Here is a 26,145-nt window from a genome sequence, read left to right on the forward strand (position 1 = left end):
CAGTTTTCCTTAATAAAATCTATGTGTTCAATGAAATTCCAGGTAAAATGCAAACATAATTTGTTTATTTTTTAATATGAAAGTTCACCTAAAGACTGTGAAAATACTCAGGAAAATTTTGGAAAAGAAGAGTGACGGAGGGAGCCCTAGTCCCACCAGAGAATAAAACATACTACGAAGCCATAGTACCGATATTTGTGGGTCAACAATGAAGGTAGATTCTCATTTGCAACCAAATAATCCAGTACATTCCCACACATAAACTTGGTACCTCATCGTGGTTTTGATTTGCATTTCTCTGATAATGAGTGATGAGGAGCATCTTTTCATGCCACATGTAAACTTTTAAAAAGACAGAACAGAACTTATTTGTTTGACCCAGTGGGCTATTGTTATGGGAGAAACAAATGGAATAGAATAGAGACCAACAAGAAAGAAGGAAACTTTGGGAACTCCCTTGGCAAGGGTTACACTTCTGTAGTTAAAAGCAAAACAAACAAAACCCCAAGATGACAGTGCCCTACTATTTTTTGTTGCTGTTTTTTTTTTTTAAATTTTTTTCCTTTTCCTTCCTTTTAGGATGGCAAAATTAAAAGTATTGATACTAGTTTGGATAGGTTGTGCGTGAATGGGTACTTTTATACACTGTATAAATTGATGCAAACATTCTGAAGGGCAATTTTGTGTTTATAGCAAAACTTTTAAATGCATGAAATTTACCGTATGATATATTTGCAAAATTTACCAATATATGCATACATACACACGGTGATATAGCAGTGTTATTTACAGTAGGGAACAAACCAGGAAATACATCAATGAGACATTAGTTGAATTAGGGTGGCACATCTACAAAGTGGCGTGGGGTGGATTTGTGTGTGCAAGTGTAGAAATTTCTACAAGATACATCATTCAGTGAGAAAAGCAAGGTGAAGAACAGTGTATAAAGTATCATTCTTTTGGTACAAATCCAGGAATAGAATTTCATACATATTTATCTGGAAAAGATCAGAAAAACTGTTAGCAGTGTTTACCAAGGGGTTGAGGGATTATTAGATTTGAGGGTCGAGAGGGAAAAACTTATCATTTTCTACCTGCCTTCAGTGTTTGGATTTTATGATATTTTACCTGAATTTTCTCTTGTTATTTGTTTAATATTTTGCTTGTCGACAGTTTGCATGTCATCTGAATGGTGAGAGTTTAGACTAATTTTTAATTTCCCTGTTTTTATAACACAAACACCCACACCCCTTGATGTTATTTTCAAAAGTCAAGTTCACATGTTAAAAATAAATAGCAAAAACACCCCAAGCCTTCTTATACTTAATATGTGTATTACCAATGTGCATTTTTACATGTACTCTTTAGGCTTATTTTAAATATATTGTTGTCACTCTTTGTTGTACTTTGGCCTCAAACAGGGTTATTCTGACTTGAAAATAATACTGGGCTTACATAGTTAAATAAATTGATGAAGAGCATTTAGGTTAAAGGGCATAATCGCAAATCAAAAAGTATAGCTAGATAAATGCACTGCATTAAGTGGAAAAGTCATACTCTCTCATCTAGAGGTTTCTTTTTCTACCATTTAGCAAATATTTATTTTTTTTTCTTTGTGTTTCTTGGTTCAGAATAGGCTACTTAGCTATGATTCTTTGAAAATTAGTTTAGAAGCCCCCAACTGTTCACCATTAAGAAAAAACAAATCTTGAACTACTAACACTTCAAAGAAACTATTAGAATTAGAGATAAACATCTTTTTGTTTCCTCCTCCTTAATACATTTTTTGGTATCTGTTAGCTACCCCATCATCATTGCCAGTTGCCTTAAGCCGGCTCCTGATTCCTCTTCCCTGGAATTCTGCAGTTGCCCCCTGGCTGGTTTCCCGTCCTGCCTCCAGGAGTGCCCCCTGCAATGATCTTTCTAAAACGCAAATTTGACTCTTGTCACTCTGCAGCTCAAATCCCTTGGAGACTCATCATTGCTTTTTGTGTAAATCCAGTCTCCTCCGTGAGACTGTCTGTGACCTAATCCTTACCAGCCCCTAGTCTTTGCTGTCCGCAGTTTTGCCTCTCACTCTTTAAAGTGGAGCCTTTGTGGTCCCAGTCTGCTTTTACTGTGGTTAAGCCTGTGTCCTATGTCAGACTCTGGTGGCAGTCTATGCTCCTAGCAAAGTCATTAAAACCGTCGTTGTCCTTAGCAACATCCCGCTGAACTCTGAAAACCCTGAAAGAGGGAGCTCTTCTATCACCAGTGATAGATGTGTAATCGATGTTCAGTAAAGGTTAAGTCTGTGAAAAATTGTGTTATTCAATAGATTACCAATATATACTTTTTGCACTGTAAAAAAAAAAAAAGGGTAACTAACATGAATTGAGTATACAGTGCACACTCTTGAAATGTAGTATATATAGCCTTATGTATGTATGGGTACTACTGATGTGGATAATTCTGTTGAATATTGATTTATTTAGTATATGAAAATACTGTTATAAAATGTAGGATACTGTTGTCCTTTATTAGATCACATCATATGCTTCATAAAGGGATACTGTGTTTTCAGTCTGGGTGATCTTGGTTTCTCTGTTTTATGTAGCTCATTCAGCTGATTCTGAATCATCTTACGCTCCCAGACCTGTGCAGATTAGCACAGACTTGCAAACTACTGAACCAGCACTGCTGTGACCCTCTGCAGTACCTCCATCTCAATCTGCAGCCGTACTGGGCGAAGCTAAATGACACCTCTCTGGAATTTCTGCAGGCTCGCTGCACGCTTGTGCAGTGGCTTAATTTATCTTGGACCGGCAATAGGGGATTCATCTCTGTTGCGGGATTTAGCAGGTTAGTGCCAAACCTCGTTGAGGTTATTTCACCAGCAGGCCGTACTTACTAGATAGTAGTTAACATAATAAAAGTTTGAAATTGTATACCATGCACTTTATAGAAATCAAGAGAAATACATTTGTGTATCTTGTTCAGAATGCTTCTGCTTACAACAGTGGATGAGTTCGTTTCACCATCCTCTTACAGCTCAGCTTCATAAGATGGAGGGGAAATTATGTTCTTTACCTCAAATTTTTCAAAATCCCAAGTAACTTTCAACAGAGCTCCTTTTTTTTCTTTCTCATATTTTCAGCACAGGTGATTAACACATTTTAAGAACTATTTCCAAATCAAAATCTACCTCTCTAATGTGATTTGTCAGAAATGGAAAACAATTTATTATAGAACATTTTTAATTAAATCTTAATTACATGTGCAATACATCACCCAAATTTAGAAGCTCATTTAAACTAATTATGTTGAAAATGCAATTGCATGTTAAATAGGCGACCACACTTGCAGACCTGCCCAGGTGTTTCTGCTCCTTTCTATTTAAGCATTTAGTTTCCTTACTATTAAATGTCACCTGTTAGACATTTGAAAGCTTGCACGCGTGCATATTCATTTAGTAACGCCATAGTCATTTTTTCTTGTGATACAAACAGGTGTTTTTCTCTTAACCTTGATGATGGTTATTCTCATTGTAAGTTACAATATAATCCGTTTCATTAAGTTAAATAATGAAGAAATAGACACTTCAGGGAAATTACTTGTTATTTTTGATTAACGAATAATCGCCTATCGTGTTTTTAGAAGTTAGAATGAACTACAGCTTTCCCTACACACATCCCCAGTGGATGCATTCCTACACAGTGGCTTATGAATTAGAAATTTGTATTTTGAGCTTTGTTTCCCCTTGACTTAGAGTATAAAATTAAAGATGCAGTTCCAGAAATAAATATTTGATACCCTTAGATTCAGATGAAATCATGTTTGAAATAGCACCAATGTGTTCAAAATGCTAATATTAATAGTTTGTGCATCAAAATAAAAAATGAACACAAACGGTAATGGCTTACAGCACATGTTGAAACCATCAACGCACTGGGTTTCTTCCTTTTCTGCCAGAAACAGAACCAGAGGAAGGGGTTCTTAGATAAAGTGTTCTGGGATTTGAGGGTCAGAATCTAAAGATTTTGTAACATGCTATGTATACAAAATTCTTTTTTATTATGTAAATTTGCTTAAGAGGGGAGATATATATATACATATATATATAATAGTAGGTATTATATATATGTAAGAAAATGAGTTGTTTCTTTTTGGCAGTGTAATTTTGGTGAATTTTGATAGAATCCACATTTTGAAAATCGTTGGCTCCATTGGAACACAGCTTAGTCCTTTCTGCTTCCCTTTCTGCAAACACACGCTTCATTAGCAAATTGTCCTCACTGCTAATGGGACCAAGAAGAACTGAAGCTAATGATGACTGTGGGTATTCAGAGAGTGCACTATGGATCATAAACCAAGACTAACCAAGAGCAGATAGAACCATTGGTATCAGTAAGCATTGTTTTACATTATAAGGACTTTGGGGTATTTTAATTCCCCTCATAGCTCTTTCTTCAATGTTTCCCACTATTTGGGACTTATGTGTTTGTTTTTGCTGTTGGCGTGTAGTGTGTAAGGCATTACGGTGAGTATTGTGGACCACGTGAAGAGATAGGTGATATAGTTCCTACTACAAAAAAGATACAGATATAAAGATAAACATTTAAACATATCAGTCCCATATTTTTGTAAATAAAATAACAGGAAGGCAGCTAATGAGTAAAAACATTAAAGAAAACATTGGTAATGAATGACCAAGTCCAACTTCCTAGGCAAAATGTGGCATATACCCATAGTATAATGAGTAAAATATAAAGATAATATTAAGTCAGTTTTTAGAAACTCTCTTTTTGTAGCTTCTTCTGGTGCATGAGCAGAAACATAAGTTGTTAGAAGAAAACTTCACAATGCTATTTTAAGAATTTTAGACGTGCAGTGGATAAAGATCTTCTTTTACAAGGTTAAAGCTCCAATCTGCTTTCTCACCAGCAATTTCTCTTCCATTTTCAATTTGCCCATTTAGTTGCCTTGGAGCTGTTTGAATAATTGCAAAAGTACATACATAAATGTAAGTTTTCCATATTTCACAGGAGTATTTCAGCCAGTAAATCCATGTATCTTGATAGCATTCCTTTAAGCATAGTCATTGTTCCCATTAAGAAAAGAAAAAGTTGAAATAACAGGGAGAGAGAGTCTTTTTGGGGATGGGAGATACTGGAGCTTTGCCTACTGATTGCTGTTGGCCCCCTTGATGTAACTGCTGAATTGATAGTCATTATGGCTTGTAGGCAGCATTCCCAGAATAAACAATAAATATTCATGGCTTGATTATTAATGAATAATCTATGAATAAGTGTGGTCTATTTATGCTCATTACTGTGAAGAAGGCTTATTTATAATACTTTAAAGGGAAAAAAAGTACATTTTTGAACTAGAAACCAATGATGATGAGTTGCCTTTTGAGCAAGTCTTTGGGAAAAGTTTGATATAGTTAATTTTTGTTGCCTGGAAATGTTATCCTCACAAACTGGAACTGTTTCACTGCACTTTAAAGAAGTTAGGAGTTTATTTTATTCAAAATAGCAGGGAAAGTGGAATAATGAGAACTTAAAACTTTTAATCAGTTATTAAAATCCTATTCTATCTACAGATTTGTGATTTGTAACTTCGAGTCCTGCTCATGTATATCACTATTCATTAAAATCACATCTGTTATAATTGCACTTTCCTCTTACAATGCACTCCCTAAAGTCTTGGATATTCCTTCGCCACCCTGTTTGTTTGTGCTCCGAGGCTTAATTATACCATTTTGATGTTCAAAAAGCCTTAGATTCATTTTTTTCTGCTATAGTTTTTCTTCAGATAGTTGCTCAGACTAATCACCTTGAGCTCCACCTCAGTTATGTAGAGATTTCTAGCCCTAGCGCATCTACTTGTTTCCTTCAGAAAACACTGTTGGATGCTTTTTAGGTTTAAGGACTTGATGTTTTGACACAAAGCTACAGTTTTATGGGATAGAGACCTTTTTGAGTATTCATATATTTGTTTATTCAGTTGCCTGCCAATGTCTTACACTATTGTGTCTTTTAGATGGTCAACTCCTAAAGATTAAAGACAATTTACGACAGTTTCTTTTCATGTTGTTCTACCATTGCTGGGTGGTGCTGTACACAGTTAAGCAAGAAGTTTTGTTTTTAATAACTTTATTTTGGATCTGATATAGTAAGTAATGCTCCAGCTATTTGGAATTAAAAATATCTTAAATATACTGTTTTATAAAACTCAGTGAGGGCCAGCTACAAAACATGAGATTAGGATTCAGAACCATGGATATTTGTACCTAATTCTCCTCTTTACCTTGAAACTTCAGGCAGGTTGTGAGGATTGGTGCCTTTTATTTTGTGATGAATAAACTCAGATTAAGTCATTCATTCACGTAATGTTAATTATTTTAGGGTGCAAATTACCATTTAGTAAATTACTTCTTATGTACCTGTATTACTCTGGACAAATTAATTCACTTTATAAGGATAGGCAATTTTTTCCTCTCTCCAGAGACTCCTTTTCTCATAGCAGGAGACCTAGTTTGGGATTGTTTGTCTGAACTTAGGTTTTCTCTTAATACCCTCAATATCAAGAAATACTTCATGAGAATTCATAAGATGGAATGAACAGGCTTCAGGGAATAAACAAGCTATAGTTCTCTTTTCAGGTGACTAGTATTACAATTGAGATGAATAAACAGATGACTAAGATCTGTAATTATGTGTTAAAATAAAACTTTATGAGAAACATTAAGGAAGGAAATGAGTTGTGTTCAGCTAATTAATTGATTCTGCTATTTCTGCCTTCTTGTAGTGGAAATATTATGAAAAAGCCAGTGGTGTAGATCTCATAAGTTTAGGAAGAGTTGACTATGGGGATATTGACTAAATAACCTACTCAGTAAAAATATAGAATATAGAAAAAGGGGGAGAGTCATAAAGGTAGTATAAGCATGATCATTGTCATTACTGTGCTTCCAAATTCTATCATTCATTAAATCAATTTGGGAAGTTTTCTAGTCTGTTAACAGCTTGCTGATGATTGGCTTGCTATCTTTAGAAGGGAAAAGTTCATTAATGAGAGAAAAGAGAAAAGGTGTGTCAAAGCATTCCAAGTCTAATACTAAAAAGAATTACAGAACAAAGCACTTTGCCGAATAATGAAGACCTTCAATAGATAAGATGCTAAAGATTTTAAGAGTTAATATACTCATTTAACTTTTGTAATCTGCAAATAATTTTAGAAGCATCAAATCAAAATAGGATACTCTAGATCTCTGGTGCCAAACATTCATTTCTAGATTGCTAGCTTATAAATGATGATGAACTAGCCATAACTACAATGTATATTCAAAGTAAAGTAAAAATGTTCATTTTGTTGTATTTCCTAGTTTGATCCTCTTAAAGGAAAAATGCTGAGTCCATAGAACTTAGTCTGTTCCAGAGTAGAGGAAATTTAAATTCCTCAAATGCATTTCCATAATTGGAAGAGTTATTCAGCAAATTCATCAAGTGTTTTTACACGCCTGACATCATGCTAAGTACTAAGTATACCAAGGATAGACTCAATATAAACAAGTCAGTAAAGAAGGAAATTATGGTTAACAGAAAAATGAATTTTGGTTGAGAAGCAGAGGAGCTGAACTCATTCAGTTCAGTATGCAGAAGATAACGTTGTTAAGTTAGTACCCATTGCTTCCCTGTGAACTAGATCCCCAGTCTGAATATGGAGCCCCACGGTCAAGGCACCACCCCCATGCAGCCCTCTTCCCTGAATGTGGCTGTGGTGTCCTGATGATCTCCCGGTTTTCACCCCTGCTCCCCTTCAGTTTATTTTCCACACAGAAGCCAGAGTGATCCTGTTAAAACACAAGCAAGTGGTGCTGCACCTCTGCTCAAAACCCTCTGATGTCTGAGAGCCCCGTCTCCCTCAACATAAAACCAGAGTCTTTATAGGATGCACGCTCTGGCCTGCTCCCGTCTGCCGCTCGCCTCGCGCCTGCTTGCGGTCCCCAGCTCCAGGCGTGGTTTGAGGTGTCCTGCCTCTGAGCAGTCACCCTGGCGGCCTGCTTGCTGCTTCTCCAGGGCACTGCTTTGCTCATCTCTCACTGCCTTTGGGCCTCGACTCACCTTCTCAGTGAGGCTTCCCTGTCTCCCCTTCACGCTTTCTGTTGTCATTCTCTGCTTTTCTTTTCTCCTTGGCACTTTTCACTCTCTTACTATTAATTACTCTAAATACTATTAATTAGTATATTAATTAATATACTCTCTAATATACTATTAATTTTACTCATTTATTTGTTCATGGTCTACCTCTCCTACTGAGATGTAAGTTATCTCCCTGAGAGCAGGGACTTAGCCCACAGCCAGCTCCCCAGTGCCTAGAGTAATGCGGGGTCATAGTAGGAGCTCAGTAAATATTTGTTGAGTGAATGCCTGAAGGTGCTTGATGTAAACTGTCAATTTAGCCACTACAATAGCAGAGAACAGTAGTGAACATGTGGGAGGAAATCAAGGTGAGGGGATAGCTTGTAGAGTGCCGGAGAATTTGAAGGAAGGGGATGGCACGTGAAATGGTGTGAAATGCCCCCAGTAAATCAAGTAATACAAGGGCTGGAAAGAAAGGCCCTTTAATTTGGCATTTAAAAGGAAAGGATGAATTTAGGGAAGGCAGAACATAGACTGCAATGGATTAAGAATAAGCAGACGTTCTTGGATGTTGGGGTGTAAATAAGCTGTGTGGGCTACTGACTTATTTGCAACATTTAAAATAAATTTGTAGCAATTACATTTTTTGTTTGTGTGCTGGCCAAGATTTCACTTTTAATGTTTCTGGGGTACTCTGGCCTTTGCAGACTTTTCACATTATTGTAGAATGTTCAAAACCACAAGCAGTGTGGTGAGTGCTGCCTTCTAGTCTGCCTTCTACTGCTGAAGGAATGCTGTATGTGTGTGTGTGTGTGTGTGTGTCTGCGTGCGCACGCCCTTAGTCTCATCCGCCTCTGTGACCATATGAACAGAGGAATCCACCAGACTTCTCTGTCCATGGAATTTTGCAGGCAAGAGCACTGGAGTGGGTTGCCATTTCCTCCTCCAGGGGATCTTCTTAACCCAGGGACTGAAGCACGTCTCTTGTGCCTCCTGCGTTAGCAGGCAGCTCTGCTGCCTCTTGGGAAACCTGAGGCAATGACTGAGACCTGGATAAATGCCCTTTCCAAGGTCACATGCTAGGAAGTGGTGGAACAGGGCAAAAAAAAAAAAAAAAAGAAAATCCCTCCTTTGAAGTCTAGTGTTACTTCCTTTATTTTCATAAGTGATTGGTTTATTTTTGTTTTGCATGTATATTTGTAAGCTAGTTAAGTCTTGCAGAAAAAAGATGCAGTATAGATAAACCGACAGTATGAGACTGATTGTGGCACTGAGGTGGTTTGGGGCACGTGTTGAAGGCTTTGCTTTGCTCAGTTGTTCGTTTCAGGGATTTGAATACTCATGGACTCACATTTTACTTTTATTATCAGACAGTGATTCTGGACAGGACCTTTTCCCCTCCAACTGTAATGTGATGAAGATAAATACTATTCCTACTCTGATAAAATGTTTTGTGTCCCCTACATTGAATTATTTCTGTGTATTTTATGTGAAGCTGCAATTGAATATCTTGGAATAATTTCACCATCAGTCTAGGTACTAAATAATAGCAGTCAAGAAACGTATCTCACCAGTACGGTTAAACCAACCCAGAAGTTTTCTGAGTTGAGTGGAGGCTAGTCTGATCTGTTTTGAGGTCATTTAAGCTTTCATTTTGTGTGCCATGTTCAAAATAAATTATCCATTACCAGATGGGTACTGTTTAGGAAGAAATATCTTCCAAAAGTTGAGAGTTTTGTTATATTTCGTTTGTTGGCTCTACCAGCTCAGGTGTGAATTACAGGTAAGTAGAAGAAATACACCCTCTGGCTTTCTTAATTTCCCACTTAGCAGTAGCTGACTCTTTATGTGATGTGAATCCATTTTGTCTTCTCAGGTTGATTTATTGTAGCCTAGCCATGCCTGTTTCGGCAGGCAGTAAATGAGAATTTAAGTGAAACAAGTTTTTTTATTTTCCCTGATAAAAATCTATTCTTCCGAAGGCGTCTGCTTTAGAGTCGATATAATTCCAAAGTGCTTGCAAAAAATATGTTTTGGTTTTATGAAATTCACACGGAGCATTGTGTTCACAGGTTTCTGAAGGTCTGCGGATCTGAATTAGTGCGCCTTGAATTATCCTGCAGCCACTTCCTTAATGAAACTTGCTTGGAGATTATTTCTGAGATGTGCCCAAATCTACAGGACTTAAATCTCTCCTCCTGTGATAAACTACCACCTCAAGCTTTCAGCCACATCGCCAAGTTGTACGGCCTGAAACGACTCGTTCTCTATAGAACAAAAGTAGAGGTAAGATTTACGCTTTTAGTAGTATAATGACCAACGGAATGATCAGTTGCCTGTAATTGCTCATAATAATATGATTTATGATTTTTAAATAAATTATGACACCACCTATCCTAAAACAATTAGAGCTGATTCAGTCATTTCATAATTAGTCTGTTGTATTTTTTTGTTTGTTTCTTTGTTTTTCAATTTAAGAAAATGTTACCCTCTGTGCTCTTAAAATTTTTGTAATGCTGTTCATGTTTCTAGGTAAAGAAGCAAGCAATAGGCTGAGGTGAGCTGAAATGCTGACAGGGAATTAATTCGTGAAAGTGGTGGGAGGGAAGTATGTAGGAGGACATTTGCTTGGAGTGAGAGGAAGCAAAGTGGAATTTATCCAGCAGCGAACTTCAGAGTTAAAATTCCTAATACATAGTTTAGGAGTCTCATTAAAGAAGAATGGAGTCACGTAATATTTATTGATCTCCTTGCTTTTTTTCCACTTAGCCCTAGGACATCTTACCAGATCATTATATATATTACCACCTGACTCTTTTCATTAACTGTGTAGTTTATGTTTTACCATGATCAACTCAGTTTTTCCCCAGATGGTCAACATTTCAGTTTTTCCAGATGTTTTTCTTTCACAAACCATCTAGCATTAGCATTATTTTGCACAGTTTTCTATGTACTGACTATGGCTGCTCTAGGATAGAGTTCTGTAAGTAGTACTGCTGGTCAGAATATGTGCCTGGACCCTTGTAATAAACATCCACTTACTGCCGTATACCTGTTTCCTCTGCTCTAATCGTGTTGGCCTTCCTTCTGTCCCTTGAACATTCCGATCCAGTCCCAGCTCATGGCTTTTTGTCCTTTTGCCTGTCTGGAATATCCTTCCAGCTTGTTTACGGCTGCCCTTTTCTCAACTCATTGTCCTACTTAAATATTTTTTTTCAGAGATGGTTTCTTAGACATTGATAAAAGGTAGCCTCCCCACTCCCTTCTGGTTGGCTCCTGTCATATCATATCACCTGGTGTATTTTCTTTCTAACAACTTTATCACTATGAAATCATCATGTTGGTTTTCTTATGATCATCTGTCTCCTTGTACTAGGATGTATGTTTCATGACGGTAGGAGCCTTGTCTATCTTTTTCATTGCCATGTTCCTGATATCTAATATAGTACCTGGTAAAGATTGGCCATTCAGTAAATATTTAAAGAAATGAATAAGATAGACAAATTACTTTTCCAAAATGACATACCAGTTGCCTCTCCACTCTAGTGAACCCTTGCCTGCGTTGAATGTTGCCTTGGCCAAGTATTTTGAGAATCATTTACATGTAATGTACTTAGAGGGTGCCAAACACATAGTAAACTCTCAATAAATATTACCTGCTAAAACAGTAGTAAGAGTAATAGTAATTATTATGGCAATTCTGTATATGTTTTGCTATGTGGTAGGGAAGGTCCCCTCTCTCTGTTCTTTTTAAACTTAAATCCTTGTGTATTATTATTCTTCCAGATATATCTTTCAGCAAAGATTTTGTTGGAAGTGCCTTTATTATATTTCATTTTGCTCTTTAATAAGGCTTCATATCTGTTCCTATATGTCTTATTTTACATTCAAGAGCATGTTATAGTTTTCTTCATTTAGATTTTATATCCTTCGGTTAAATTTATGCCTTGTCTTCTATAGTCTCAGACACTATTTTCTTTCATTTTAATTGGTTATTTTTAATATAAAGAAAAATTGAGTTTTGTATATTTATCTTGTATCTGCTCCCCTTACTGAATGCTTATAATTGTTGTAATAACTTATATCTTTTGAGTTTTCTAATGATATAATTGTATAATCTGGAAATTAATATACTTTTTCTTTCTGTTCCAATGTTACACTAAGTAGAACTTCATAAATAATGTAGAATAATAGAGTCACAATAGGTATACCAATCTTATTTCTAATATAGAGGGAATTTTTTCTTTTTTAAATATTTATATGACAAGTATGTGCCAGGTACTGGTGTAGGCCCTGAGACTTCATTAGTGAACTAAATAGACAACTCCTCATGTAACTTACTAATTTTATCTATTTTTTGATGTTCTTTCTGATAAATATCAGTTGAGTAAGACTATTTTTATCAAAAATGTGTATTATATTAAAAACTTTGAAAGCCTCCATTACCACACTGATCTTTTTTCTTCTTTTATTTGTTAATATAATGACTTATGCTGGACAGTCCTTACATTCCTGGGATAATTCCTACATGTTTTAGCTTAATACATAGCTAGGCTATTTTCCTAATATTTTTGAGCCAAATTGCCTGGATTTGGATTCTACTTTGGATATCAGTTACTAATTATATTACCTTGAGGAAGTTTCTTGATGTCCTGTTTCCTTCTGTATAAGTGGATATAATGATAATATACCTTTCAAATGGTTGTTGTGAGAATTAACATGATTTAATATACATGAAGAGTTTAAAACAGTACCTGTTTCATAGTAAACATTCTTTAAGAGTTAAGACTTATTTATCAATACTTTTTACATCTACTTTCTTAAATGAAATTGAGTTGTGTTTTTCCTTTTCACACCATTTTATCATGTTTGGAGCTTGGAGTATGACATCTTGGCAAAAAGGATTGTGACACTGACATCTTTTTCTTTGGTATTTGTTGTTCAGTTGCTAAGTTGTGTCTGACTTCGCAGCCCTAGGGACTGCAACATACCAGGCTTCCCTGTCTTTCACTATCTTATGGAGTTTGCTCAAACTCACATCCTTTGAGTCGGTGAAGCCATCCAGTCATCTCATCCTCTGTTGCCCCCTTCTCCTGCCCTCAGTCTTTCTCATTGCAGTGAGTCAGCTCTTCGCATCAGGTGGCCAAAGTATTGGAGCTTCATCTTCAGCATCAGTCCTTCATGAATATTCAGGGTTGATCTCCTTTAGGATTTACTGATTTGATCTTGCTGTCCAAGGGACTCTCAAGAGCCTTCTCCAATACCCCAGTTTGAAGCATCAGTTCTTCGGCACTCAGCCTTCTTTATGGTAACTCTCACATCCATACATGACTACTGATAAAACCATAGCTTTGACTTTGTCGGCAAAGTGATGTCTCTGCTTTTTAATATACTTTCTAGGTTTGTTATAGCTTTTCTTCAGGTAGTAAGCATCTTTCAGTTTCATGGCTGCAGTTACCATCTGCAGTGATTTTGGAGTCCAAGAAAATAAAACCTGCCACTGTTCCCCTTTTTCCCCATCTATTAGCAATGCAGTAATGGGACTGGAATGCCATGATTTTAGTTTTATGAATGTTGAGTTTTAAGCCGGCTTTTTCACTCTCCTCTTTCACCCTCAAGAGGCTCTTTAGTTTCCCTTTGCTTTCTGCCATTAGAGTGGTGGAATAACTTTAATAAATGAGAATTATCTGTTAGCATTTATTTATAAAGCTGTCTGGGTGCATAGCCTTCTTATTGGTAGATCAGAGTAGATATCTTTAGCTTGACATAGTTTTTAAACTAATCCATGGAAACGTGAATATAGTATTCCTGACTTGGAGCAGAATTTTAGCTCGAGTTTAACTGGTGACTTGGTGGAAAGAAGACTTTGATGCTAGTTCTAGCCCTACCAGTAATAAGCTGAGTGATCTCTTAGTGATTTCTTTCACATAGTCTCTCAAGTTCCAGGATTCTTTATTTGTAAAATGAGAAGACTTTTCTCCCTGAATGCCAGTTTGAAGATAGTGTTAGGGCATGTTTTCATTAATCTGTGGTGAAGTGACTCATGATTTATGAGGGTGTAAAATTGTCAGCTAACTTTTCTTGAGTAGATTTTGCATGCTGAAATTATGCCACACCTGTGTTTTACTGGTATATTTAATGTTTTATATTACCTTGTGTGCTGTAAAGTTTGATACCCTCTGAGCAAGATAACACCTCATTTAAAAAATCTTCTGATTAAATTTAACTTTAAGAAGAAAGGTAGCTTAGTTCATTATTAAGTAAACCTTCAGGAAGAAAAATAGGGTAAAAACTAAGAAATTATATAACTTGCTAGGCATCTTACATCTGGGATGATTTGTAAAAATGTTTCCCATGATATGCTTTTGAAATGTTATAAATTCACATCATCTAAGTGTGAAGGAATCATTAAATAGTCTACAATTTTCTTCAATTTACCTCCAGAAGCTGATGGTATATGATTATATATTTTTTAAAAAGTTTGATTTTATAGGGATTGAGAAGATTTCATAGCTCAAGACTGGAGACCTTATACATATGTATCCAAGTCTAAATAGCATCAACTCTGCTTCCCCCAGTCACTTAAACATAGATGTGAAATCATTGTATGATTTCATTAAGTAAAATTTAGTTTGTACCATATGTTACTACCTATTAAAGTTTGCTTTTATTAATCCAGCTGCTAAAAGACCATAAAATCATTTTAAAATTTATTCTAGATGATTTTTCTGACATTTAGTACATAGAAAAAATTATAAAATTGATTTTCATTGATCTGCATTGGACTTACAATAAAATAAAAAATAATCTCATTTTAGTGATACAAATGGCAAAATTCAAAATGGAAAAAAACCTACCCAGGCAGTGTTGACTTTTAACAGCTTCCCAGCTCTGCATTCGGTGCTCTCTGCCTATACTTTATTTATATCTGTTATCTTGTCATTCTCTGGATCTGCATCAGACTCCCCTGTCGACGCTAAGTAACTCAGAGGAATAAAAGGAAAAGACAACACAATCATCTGGTCTCTTTTAAAACAAACCCAAGTGACCACACTGGTAATCCTATCAATCTGTAAGCACCTCCCTGTTACTTAAGCAAAATGTTATGGTCTTCCCTGGTAGCTCAGATGGTTAAAAATCTGCCTGCAGTTTGGGAGACTTGGATTTGATCCCTGGGTCAGGAAGATCCCCTGGAGAAGGGAATGCAGCCCACTCCAGTTTTCTTGTCTGGAGAATTCCATGGAGAGAGGAGCCTGGTGGGCTACAGTCACGGGGTCACAAAGAGTTGGACGTGACTGGGCGAAAAACACTGTCAACACTTTTTCCCTTCCGTACGTGCACTGTTTCAGTCCTGCACTGGTGGATGAGAGAAACCTGAGTGAGAAGACAAGATTTAGGGGACTGGCTTCTCTCTAAATCTTCACATAATCATTGGCAGTACATTCAGATGTTTTAAACTGTTTTGAAAAGAAAAAACAGCGAATTCAGATGCCTCTGATGGCTCTAAGGAAATATATGAGGAGAAAAAGAAGATATGAATTTGAACTTCTTGGGAGAGGTTTTCATTTTTTTTTTTCTTTTAAGGAATACAGATTATCCAGTGCCAGCCACTTTTACCCTTTTTCCCCCTAGACTCTATGTAATTCTAAAATAAGCAAAAATTAATATTACAAGATATTGACACCATGATAGCATATTATGTTCAGAGAGACCAATTTATGATGTAGTAGACTTATATTTTATGTATCTATATATAATCTACATTAGTAAGTGGAAAACATTTATGCCGTTTTTTAGGATTTAAGCAAGTATGTGTGCATGGTGAATATAGCTTTAGAGGATATTGGAACCTGGGGCTTTTCTCCCCAAGTTTAAGAAAACTTGCTGTGTATATTTTGTTTGCTGTCCTAGACATTTTGCATATTATTTAATCCTTTAACTAGTCCAGTGAGAGTGTTATTTTCTTATGTTCAGTTCAGTCAGTCAGTCATGTCCAACTCTTTGCGACCCCATGGACTGCAGCACGCCAGGTTTCCCTGTCCACCACCAACTCCTGGAGCTTGCTCAAACTCATGTCCTTAGAGTCGGTGATGCCATCCAACCATCTCATCCTCTGTCATCCCCTTCTCCTCCCACCTTCAATCTTTCCCAGCATCAGGGTCTTTTCCAGTGAGTCAGTTCTTCACATCAGGTGGCCAAAGTGTTGGAGCTTCAGCTTTCACATCAGTCCTTCCAATGAATATTCAGGACTGATTTCCTTTAGGATTGACTGGTTTGATCTTGCAGTCCAAGGGACTCTCAAGAGTCTTCTCCAACACCACAGTTCAAAAGTATCGATTCTTTGCTGCTCAGCTTTCTTTTATTTATTTATTTATTTTTTCCAGTATTCTTTTTTTTTTTGTCATACATTGATATGAATCAGCCATAGATTTACATGTATTCCCCATCCCGATCCCCCCTCCCACCTCCCTCTCCACCCGATTCCTCTGGGTCTTCCCAGTGCACCAGGCCCGAGCACTTGTCTCATGCATCCCACCTGGGCTGGTGATCTGTTTCACCATAGATAGTATACATGCTGTTCTTTTGAAATATCCCACCCTCACATTCTCCCACAGAGTTCAAAGGTCTGTTCTGTATTTCTGTGTCTCTTTTTCTGTTTTGCATATAGGGTTATCATTACCATCTTTCTAAATTCCATATATATGTGTTAGTATGCTGTAATGTTCTTTATCTTTCTGGTTTACTTCACTCTGTATAATGGGCTCCAGTTTCATCCATCTCATTAGGACTGATTCAAATGAATTCTTTTTAACGGCTGAGTAATATTCCATGGTGTATATGTACCACAGCTTCCTTATCCATTCATCTGCTGATGGGCATCTAGGTTGCTTCCATGCCCTGGCGATTATAAACAGTGCTGCGATGAACATTGGGGTGCACGTGTCTCTTTCAGATCTGGTTTCCTCAGTGTGTATGCCCAGAAGTGGGATTGCTGGGTCATATGGCAGTTCTATTTCCAGTTTTTTAAGAAATCTCCACACTGTTTTCCATAGCGGCTGTACTAGTTTGCATTCCCACCAACAGTGTAAGAGGGTTCCCTTTTCTCCACACCCTCTCCAGCATTTATTGCTTGTAGACTTTTGGATAGCAGCCATCCTGACTGGCGTGTAATGGTACCTCATTGTGGTTTTGATTTGCATTTCTCTGATAATGAGTGATGTTGAGCATCTTTTCATGTGTTTGTTAGCCATCTGTAAAGACTCTACCAGAAAATTACTAGAGCTAATCAATGAATATAGTAAAGTTGCAGGATATAAAATTAACACACAGAAATCCCTTGCATTCCTATATACTAACAATGAAAAAACAGAAAGAGAAATCAAAGAAACAATACCATTCACCATTGCAACAAAAAGAATAAAATACTTAGGAGTATATCTACCTAAAGAAACAAAAGACCTATACATAGAAAACTATAAAACACTGATGAAAGAAATCTAAGAGGACACAAACAGATGGAGAAACATACTGTGTTCATGGATTGGAAGAATCAGTATTGTCAAAATGGCTATTCTACCCAAAGCAATATATAGATTCAATGCAATCCCTATCAAGTTACCAACGGTATTTTTCACAGAACTAGACCAAAGAATTTCACAATTTGTATGGAAATGCTCAGCTTTCTTTATGTTACATATGTTGAAATGAAAGCCCCCAAAAGTTAATAAGTTTCCCAGTGACACAGAGCAACAAGTTAGAATTAGGATTTGAACCCAGATTTGGTGGCCTCAGTGTTACAGTGAAAATTGTAAGATATATAAGAGCATAGAATAGTAGTTCTTTTAATAGCTTGGCTGCCTCTATCTAATGGAGAAGGAAATGGCAGCCCACCCCAGTATTCTTGCCTGGAGAATTTCATGGGCAGAGGAGCCTGGTTGGCTACAGTCCATGGGATCACAAAGAGTTGGAAGTGATTCAGCAAATAAAATAGAGCTTTTCCTTTACCACTTAATCCTTTTCTAATCTTCAATTGGTAAGGAAATAAAACATTGTAACTAAGATATACAAGATTTTGATCTGGTGTAAAATACAAACTGTGAAGTTATATTCTGTAAATATTTTCCAGTCTAAATTGCTATAGGAAAATGGACTTTGATTTTTATTATGAGCAAACTTATTTTGAAGTCTTCATTCTGAATTTATAATACCAGTTATTCAAATCACATTTAGAAACATTTAAGTAATAGTTTGTGTAATCAATACATAATGAACTACCTCAAGCAAATGGTTTATATATATGGGCCAGCTCTCAATATTGTATCGTAGTGGGGAGCAGCGTTGGGACATATACTCCCCGAAATATTTTAGCATGTAAAGTAATGCATAGCTGATGTCTAGGTGGTGTGATCTTAAGTGGTTAGGTATAGCCAAGCATGTTGCTGGCCTGGGTACTCAATGGGAATGAGAACCCCAGAGAATGAAACTTGAGTAGGGTCTGAATTGCCCTATATGCTGGTAGGTAGAGCCTGGTATGCTAATGTGGTACCTCCCTGAGCCAGTGGTGAAACAGTGGGCCCAGAGCACTACACTCTCTCTACCTGACAGATTTTACCAACAAGGCCTGCTGCAGTGACCGCTGAGCTTCATGTATAACCTTGTTAGAAACTGGGGTTGTATCACAATGAATTTTGTGTATACTGTCTGATTGCAGCTTTGGTAATCAATTAAAATGAAAGCAACCTTAAAACAATCCCCAAGTGTCATTTTGAAACCCAGCCTTTTATGCCCTGGCCTAGTTCATTAAGATTTTTCTCCCCAGCTCCACTGCTTTGGACTATACCATAGCTAGTACCCAACTGTGAGAAGCAGCAGCAGTAGGATCTTTATCAGACTTTAACTATGGTTAAAACTGCTCAGCAGCAAGTTCTGGGTGTCTGATTCAGACATTATTTTATAATGTAAAAACTGGGAAGATGTTTGTTTTTTAGTCTGTATCAGAGAACCACATCATAAAACAGTTCTCGTGGTTTTCCCACTTGAAAGATTTATGTGCCTGAGAACGTCACTTATACTAAGCTGAAAGTTTACCTGTTTAAAAAAAAAAAAATTTACCCTATCACATAGGCTATTGAGAAGGCCAAATTAGATCATACTTGTAAATAACATCACACTGTAAATTAAATAGACTTGTGTACATAAGAAAATGATAGTATAGATTTTTTTCAGCATAATCCTACCAATTATTCCCGACTTTGTGAAGTATTCTTATAGATCCTCCTAAATAGGAATATCTTTTCCATCACGTGCTATGAGGGACTTAGGTTAAATTACTGCTTTCATGCTTCTGATCTGTTTCTGGTAAAAGGAAAGTGCATTCCTAACTTATAAACTCCATAATGAGAGGGATCATGTTTGACTGTTTATGTCTTTACAGCTAGTATGTAGAACATTGTCTGGTATTCACTGTAGTGAATATATATAGTAGATACTTGGTAAACCTCTGTTGAATGAATGAGTGATAGCTCTCGCTTGCCAGTTTATCTTTTCTTTGTTCGATAAGTGAGTAAGCATCAGATAAGTTTGTCTTTCCACAGAATAACCACATCAGCTAAGCAGATGGATGGGAGATCTACAACTTGGAAAACTTGTAAAAAATTTTTTTGATCTTGTATTTGTCCAGAATTTTTAGCTCTAAAAGATAGTGAAATACATTTGTATTTGTTTTGTTAGTTTATTTCACGAGATCTTTTTCCTTCTTTAGATATGTTTAGGATTGTGATGAAAAATTGCTTCATCAGAGAAATAGCAAATGTCTTCTTAAAACATCCAAAAACAAAAGTGAGCGAGAAAATCATTCAGTTCAGTTCAGTTCAGTCGCTCAGTCGTGTCCGACTCTTTGCGACCCCATGAATTGCAGCACTCCAGGCCTCCCTGTCCATCACCAACTCCCGGAGTTTACTCAAACTCATGTCCATTGAGTTGGTGATGCTATCCAGCCATCTCATCCTCTGTCGTCCCTTTCTCCTCCCGCCCCCAATCCCTCCCAGCATCAGGGTCTTTTCCAATGAGTCAGCTCTTCACATCAGGTAGCCAGAATATTGGAGTTTCAGCTTCAACATCAGTCCTTCCAATGAACACCCAGGACTGATCTCCTTTAGGATGGACTGGTTGGATCTCCTTGCAGTCCAAGGGACTCTCAAGAGTCTTCTCCAACACCACAGTTCAAAAGCATCAATTTTTCGGTGCTCAGCTTTCTTCACAGTCCAACTCTCACATCCATACAGACCACTGGAAAAACCATAGTCTTGACTAGATGGACCTTTGTTGGCAAAGTAATGTCTCTGCTTTTTAATATGCTATCTAGGTTGGTCATAACTTTCCTTCCAAGGAGTAAGCGTCTTTTAATTTCATGGCTGCAATCACCATCTGCAGTGATTTTGGAGCCCCAAAAAATAAAGTCTGACACTGTTTCCACTGTTTCCCCGTCTATTTCCCATGAAGTGATGAGACCAGATGCCATGAATTTAGTTTTCTGAATGTTGAACTTTAAGCCAACTTTTTCACTCTCCTCTTTCACTTTCATCAAGAGGCTTTTTAGTTCCTCTTCACTTTCTGCCATAAGGGTGGTGTCATCTGCATACCTGAGGTTATTGATATTTCTCCTGGCAATCTTGATTCCAGCTTGTGCTTCTTCCAGCCCAGCGTTTCTCATGATGTATCCTGCATAGAAGTTAAATAAACAGGGTGACAATATACAGCCTTGATGTACTCCTTCCCCTATTTGGAACCAGTCTGCTGGTCCATGTCCAGTTCTAACTGTTGCTTCCTGACCTGCATACAGGTTTCTCAAAAGGCAGGTCAGGTGGTCTGGTATTCCCATCTCTTTCAGAATTTTCCACAGTTTATTGTGATCCACACAGTCAAAGGCTTTGGCATAGTCAATAAAGCAGAAATAGATGTTTTTTTGGAACTCTCTTGCTTTTTCGATGATCCAGGAGATGTTGGCAACTTTTCAGAGTTAGGGGTATATATACATTGATTGAATTTCAGTAGATGCAGGGCTGTAACTCTATACCTGATGAAAAGATAGTGCAAAGGGATGGAGAACAGAAATGACTCATATGCTGAGGTTTCAGTTCAGTTCAGTTCAGTCGCTCAGTCGTGTCTGATGCTGAGGTTTAGACCCTGTTTAATGAATGATCTCAGAATAACTAGTGAAATGAGTGGTTAAATGCAGTAATTTTCTTTTTACTGAATTTGATAGGTCCTTGATGATTGTATAGGCAAGACTTAAGGCAAAAGATAGGAACAAACATGAAGAAGACTTTAATAGTAGTTAGTTTCTTCTACCATTAATGACAAGGAAGTTATAGTAGAGTGAGATATATAATGATTGGAAAGACTTTTAAGTTCTTTTAGTCCTTTTTATCTCTGTTCACAAGATTCTTATTACTAATGATAAACATTAATTACAAGTCCTTCTTTAGCCATACATGATGATATATTTTTTGGAGAGAGAACTGTAGAAATTTAACTCATGAAATAGACTCTTAAATACTTAGAAGGAAAGAGCTTTTATTTTGAAATAATTTTAGACTTATGAAAAGTTGCATACAAAATAGATTGCTCTACTTTATGCATAGTTTTTTCCTGAACCATTTGAAAGTAATAAAGATATAACTCTCCTTTACCCCTAAAAGAGCATATATCTACAACTATTGTTAAATACTTGTTCCATGGGCTGAACTGTGTCTCCCCAAAATTTATATGTTGAAGTCCTGACCCCTGGTACCTCATAATGTGACAGGATTTGGAGATAGGGTCTTTCAAGAGATGACCAAGTTAAATAAGGTCATTAGGGCGGGGCCTAATCCAATATGTGTGGCCTCCTTATGAGAAGAGATTAGGATGCAGACACTCAGGGGAAGAGGATATGAAAGCACCAAAAGTAAATGGCAGGTTTCAAGCCAAGAGGAGAGGCCTTAGAAGAAATTAACCCTGCTAACACCTTGATCTCAGACTTCTAGCCTCCGGAATTGTGGAAAAATTAATCTCTGTTGTTTAAGTTACCCAGGCTACAGTATTTTATCATGGCAGTCCTAGCAAACTAATACAACTTATACAGAATGGCATAGGATAGCTTTTTAACATATTGCACAAAAAGTGACTTCAAGAGAAGGCCTTCACATTGTCTAAAGCAATCTGGGTTAGTGTCAGGAGTTTCAACCTATTTACCTTTTCTTTGTTTTGGGGAAAAAAATATCTGGAGTTGGGGGTGAGTTGGGGTGTGTAGGTTGCTCAGTAAGAATGTCATTCTGTTGCTTAGCAGCAGACAAGAAAACCAAGAGTGTTTTTTTAAAAGTTGGAGTTATAAATGGAACACCTGCATCCAGTTTTGATTGCCTCACTTCAAGAATGATAGAGCATAAATTGAAAGAATCTGAAGAAGTGAAAAAACTGATTATAGGTGTTGTAGGGGACTGGTATATGACAGTAATCCGTAGTGTGGTACAGCTAGTGTTTACCTGGCCCATATGCTGGGACCATGGTTTCAAGGACCCCACTGCCTCCATCTTCATGAACTGGGAGACAGACAAAAGCAGTTGGTCTTTACTTCCGTTGAATATCAAAACTCACCTCTTGTTTTCTTTTTTCTGTGCCGGTTTATATATAAGTAAAATGTGTACCACTCCCATCTGTTGATGAGAGCACCTGGGCTTTCCTGCAGAAGATGCATGTCTTTTGAAAACAGTATGATTTGATTTAGTGCCATGAATTTGCTTTCTGACACGTAGATAATGATGTTCTTCTGGCTGCATTCTTACTTGATTTTAAGAACACATTTATGTATGTTGGTAAGTAGAAGCACAGATGGCCTTTATTTTGTTTATTTATTTTTGAAAGCTTCTGGCCAAGCCCCGGGACTGTGGGGTCTTAGCTGCCTGACCAGGGATCGAACCTAGACCCCCTGCAGTGGACGTGTGCAGAGTCTTAACCACTGGACGGCCTGGGAAGTCCCTGACCTTTCTTTTAGTGGAGTGAGTGTGGCTAACAAACTCAGGGGGAGGGATGGCCTCTCACCAGAGCCAGAGCTGATTGCTAACTGAGGTCAAGATCGAGAGGAGCAGTTGAAGTAGGAAGAATCTACTTTGGTCACCTCTATGGACTAATGCAGGCTGTTGTTAGCTGTCACCTAAAATGCAGTCCATTTTAGAGAGCTTCATTTAGCTAGATAACATGTAAAACAAAAGATGTTAGTAGTTATTTGTTCTTAAACAGAATCAAGAATTAAGATTTTAATAACTTTTCATATATTCTAAAACTAACAAACTTTTATTTTTTTTTCCATTTATTTTTATTAGTTGGAGGCTAATTACTTTACAGTATTGTAGTGGTTTTTGCCATACATTGACATGAATCAGCCATGGATTTACATGTATTCCCCATCCCGATCCCCCCTCCCGCCTCCCTCTCCATCCCATCCCTCTGGGTCTTCCCAGTGCACCAGCCCTGAGCACTTGTCTCATGCATCCAGCCTGGGCTGGTGATCTGTAAAACTAACAAACTTTTAAAAGTCCTTAATATAGGTCTCCAGGAAAGAATATGGAAAAGAAGTATAACTTCTTTGAATGGCTTTATAGAAGTGCCAGTGGAAATATGAGGCTTCTGGTGGTGAGTGTGTGTGACCTGTGTGACTGGCTATGATTCAGCTACAGTGAGAAGCCTATTGGCTTCTTGGGGGTCAGATTCATTATCATCCACCATCATGACAGTAAGCAGTATACCGGGTATAAGCAATCTACCTGGTAAGGACACATTCGTTAGAGAGAGCTGATTCTCTCACTGTTGGCACATCACAAGGGAAAACAGATTACAGTTATGAGACCTGTATAGTGAGTTTAGAATGAGAACAATGAGCATTATTTATGTGACTTAAATGCTTCAAGATGTCAGCACAAAACAGATTGATAATTTCCTCTTAACAGGAAGGAAAGGTATGCTTTTGGAAGATTAGGTCTTTGGATGAGTGTGTCCTCTTCACCTGAGCATCATTTAGATGAACAGTGTCAACCAAGTGTGCTTCAGACTTGTCTTCTATGCTCTCTAGACAATCCAACCCTTAACCCTCACATCAAAACATTCTTTCTGTTAATGTAGGCAGTAAGGTTACAGCCCAGTTCAGCTGGTATGCAAAGTGCCATGACTTTTTGACTGCACATCTCTGCCATCATCCATCGTGGGTTGATATGGAAATTGATCAGTTTAGTCATCTGTGACCAAAGATGTGTTCAACTGTATTATTATAGGAGAGATCTACTACCATGGTAAAAATAAACTTTGAAATGAGACTATAGGGCAAGGCAAATGTGTGTGATTCAGCCTTAGGTTTTGTTCTTTCATACACATTGGTTTTTGGAATTTGACACTGGAAAAGGTCAGTTTTCATTCCAACCCCAAAGAAGGGCATTGCCAAAGAATGTTCAAACTACCACACAATTGCACTCCTGCTAGCAAGGTAATGCTCAAAATCCTTCAAGCTAACCTTCAGCAGAACGTGAACCGAGAAATTCCAGATGTACAAGCTGGATTTAGAAAATGCAGAGGAACCAGATATCAAATTGCCAACATCATTGGATTATACAGAAAGCAAGAGAATTCCAGAAAAACATGTGCTTCACTGACTATGTGAAAGCCTTTGACTGTGTGGATCACAACAAACTGGAAAATTCTTAAAGAGATGGGAATACCAGACCACCTTAAGTGTCTCCTGAGAAACCTGTGTGAAGGTCAAGAAGAAACAGAATTGGACATGGAACAGTGGACTGGTTCAGAATTGGAAAGGAGTATGACAAGGCTCTATGTTGTCACTCTGCTTATTTAGTTCGCCCAAGATAGTTTCCTGGGCAAACTCTGGGAGATGGTGAGGGACAGGGAAGCCTGGTGTCCATGAGGTTGCAGAGTCAGACTCGACTGAGCGACTGAATAATGACATAATCTTGAACATTCTCTTTTTAGAGCTCAATCAGAAGTCTAACTTTTCTACCACAGTGTTGATCTTCAGGTTTAACCTGTTAAAGACAATATTGTTTTCAAGTTGTGGTTATGTATCAGTATATAAACTGTATCATATTATATATTTAAACACTATAAAAGAAACAGTTTACAGTAGATGATTTATCCAAACATCTATAAAGTAATTGAATTTAAATATCCTAAATATAGTTAGTTTCAAGTACTTTAAATAGTTCTTAAAATGCTTCAACTTTTAGTCTATATTTCCCTTACCCAAATTTATTGATATTGGAATGCTGGTCCCCCAAAAAATTAAATTAGTGAAAGAGAAATTCACACATGTATGTGTATCTTAAATTTCAGTAACTGAGTTATTGTGTTCTTAGGATTTCTTTGGTGGTATTTCTTATGTAAATTTATAAATATTCATTAGTGGATGTACTTTTCTCACATCTCACCTCATTACTTGTAGTTACTGCTCTGATGTGTTTGAAACATCATCCGTGAAAGCACATTTGTGATAAGGTGATGTCACTAGTCTATTTTAGTTAATGTGTGTTTGTGATATATAGACTTGTTATCTGTTTCATTAATATGCTGTCTAGGAATCATGTTTTAGAGTAGAAAATACTGATTTTAAAAATTTTATCATCCTGTATTAAGAGTGTTGTATGTAAGGGTTGTATTCATTATTAAAGATAAGCAACAATTTTTAACTGTAAAAAATTTTAATTGTAAAACTTATTAACTAGTTATAATAATTATAAACCTATGTTAATGTAAAATAGTGACCATAATATTGCATATGTGGGTTATATAAGGTCTCATTACATTATAAGATGTGCATGATATATATATATAACTGTTATTCTACTAAGCTATAAATCTGGACTATCTAAAGCTTATATGTGAGTATAATAAGCAGCAGTTATCATTTTACTAAGTATTTTTGCTTAGCCCTTTAGAAATCTGGAAGAAAGATTACGATAGGAGATTACTTTATGGA

The 26,145-nt window shown here is 37.0% G+C and overlaps 1 protein-coding gene across 2 annotated transcripts in view; it reads left to right on the plus strand.

Moving 5' to 3' along the window:
• FBXL4 (F-box and leucine rich repeat protein 4) overlaps nucleotides 1–26,145 on the plus strand; it is a 73,785-nt gene that overhangs the window by 34,867 nt on the left and 12,773 nt on the right. For both annotated transcript variants that reach the window (XM_043890192.1, XM_043890193.1), the window contains exons 5-6: nucleotides 2,597–2,841; nucleotides 10,199–10,412. In XM_043890192.1, the coding sequence (XP_043746127.1) occupies nucleotides 2,597–2,841; nucleotides 10,199–10,412 (459 nt within the window). The remainder of the gene's footprint in view (nucleotides 1–2,596; nucleotides 2,842–10,198; nucleotides 10,413–26,145) is intronic.

Source organism: Cervus elaphus, chromosome 28 (genome assembly GCF_910594005.1).
Source record: "Cervus elaphus chromosome 28, mCerEla1.1, whole genome shotgun sequence".
Classification (NCBI taxonomy): domain Eukaryota; kingdom Metazoa; phylum Chordata; class Mammalia; order Artiodactyla; family Cervidae; genus Cervus; species Cervus elaphus.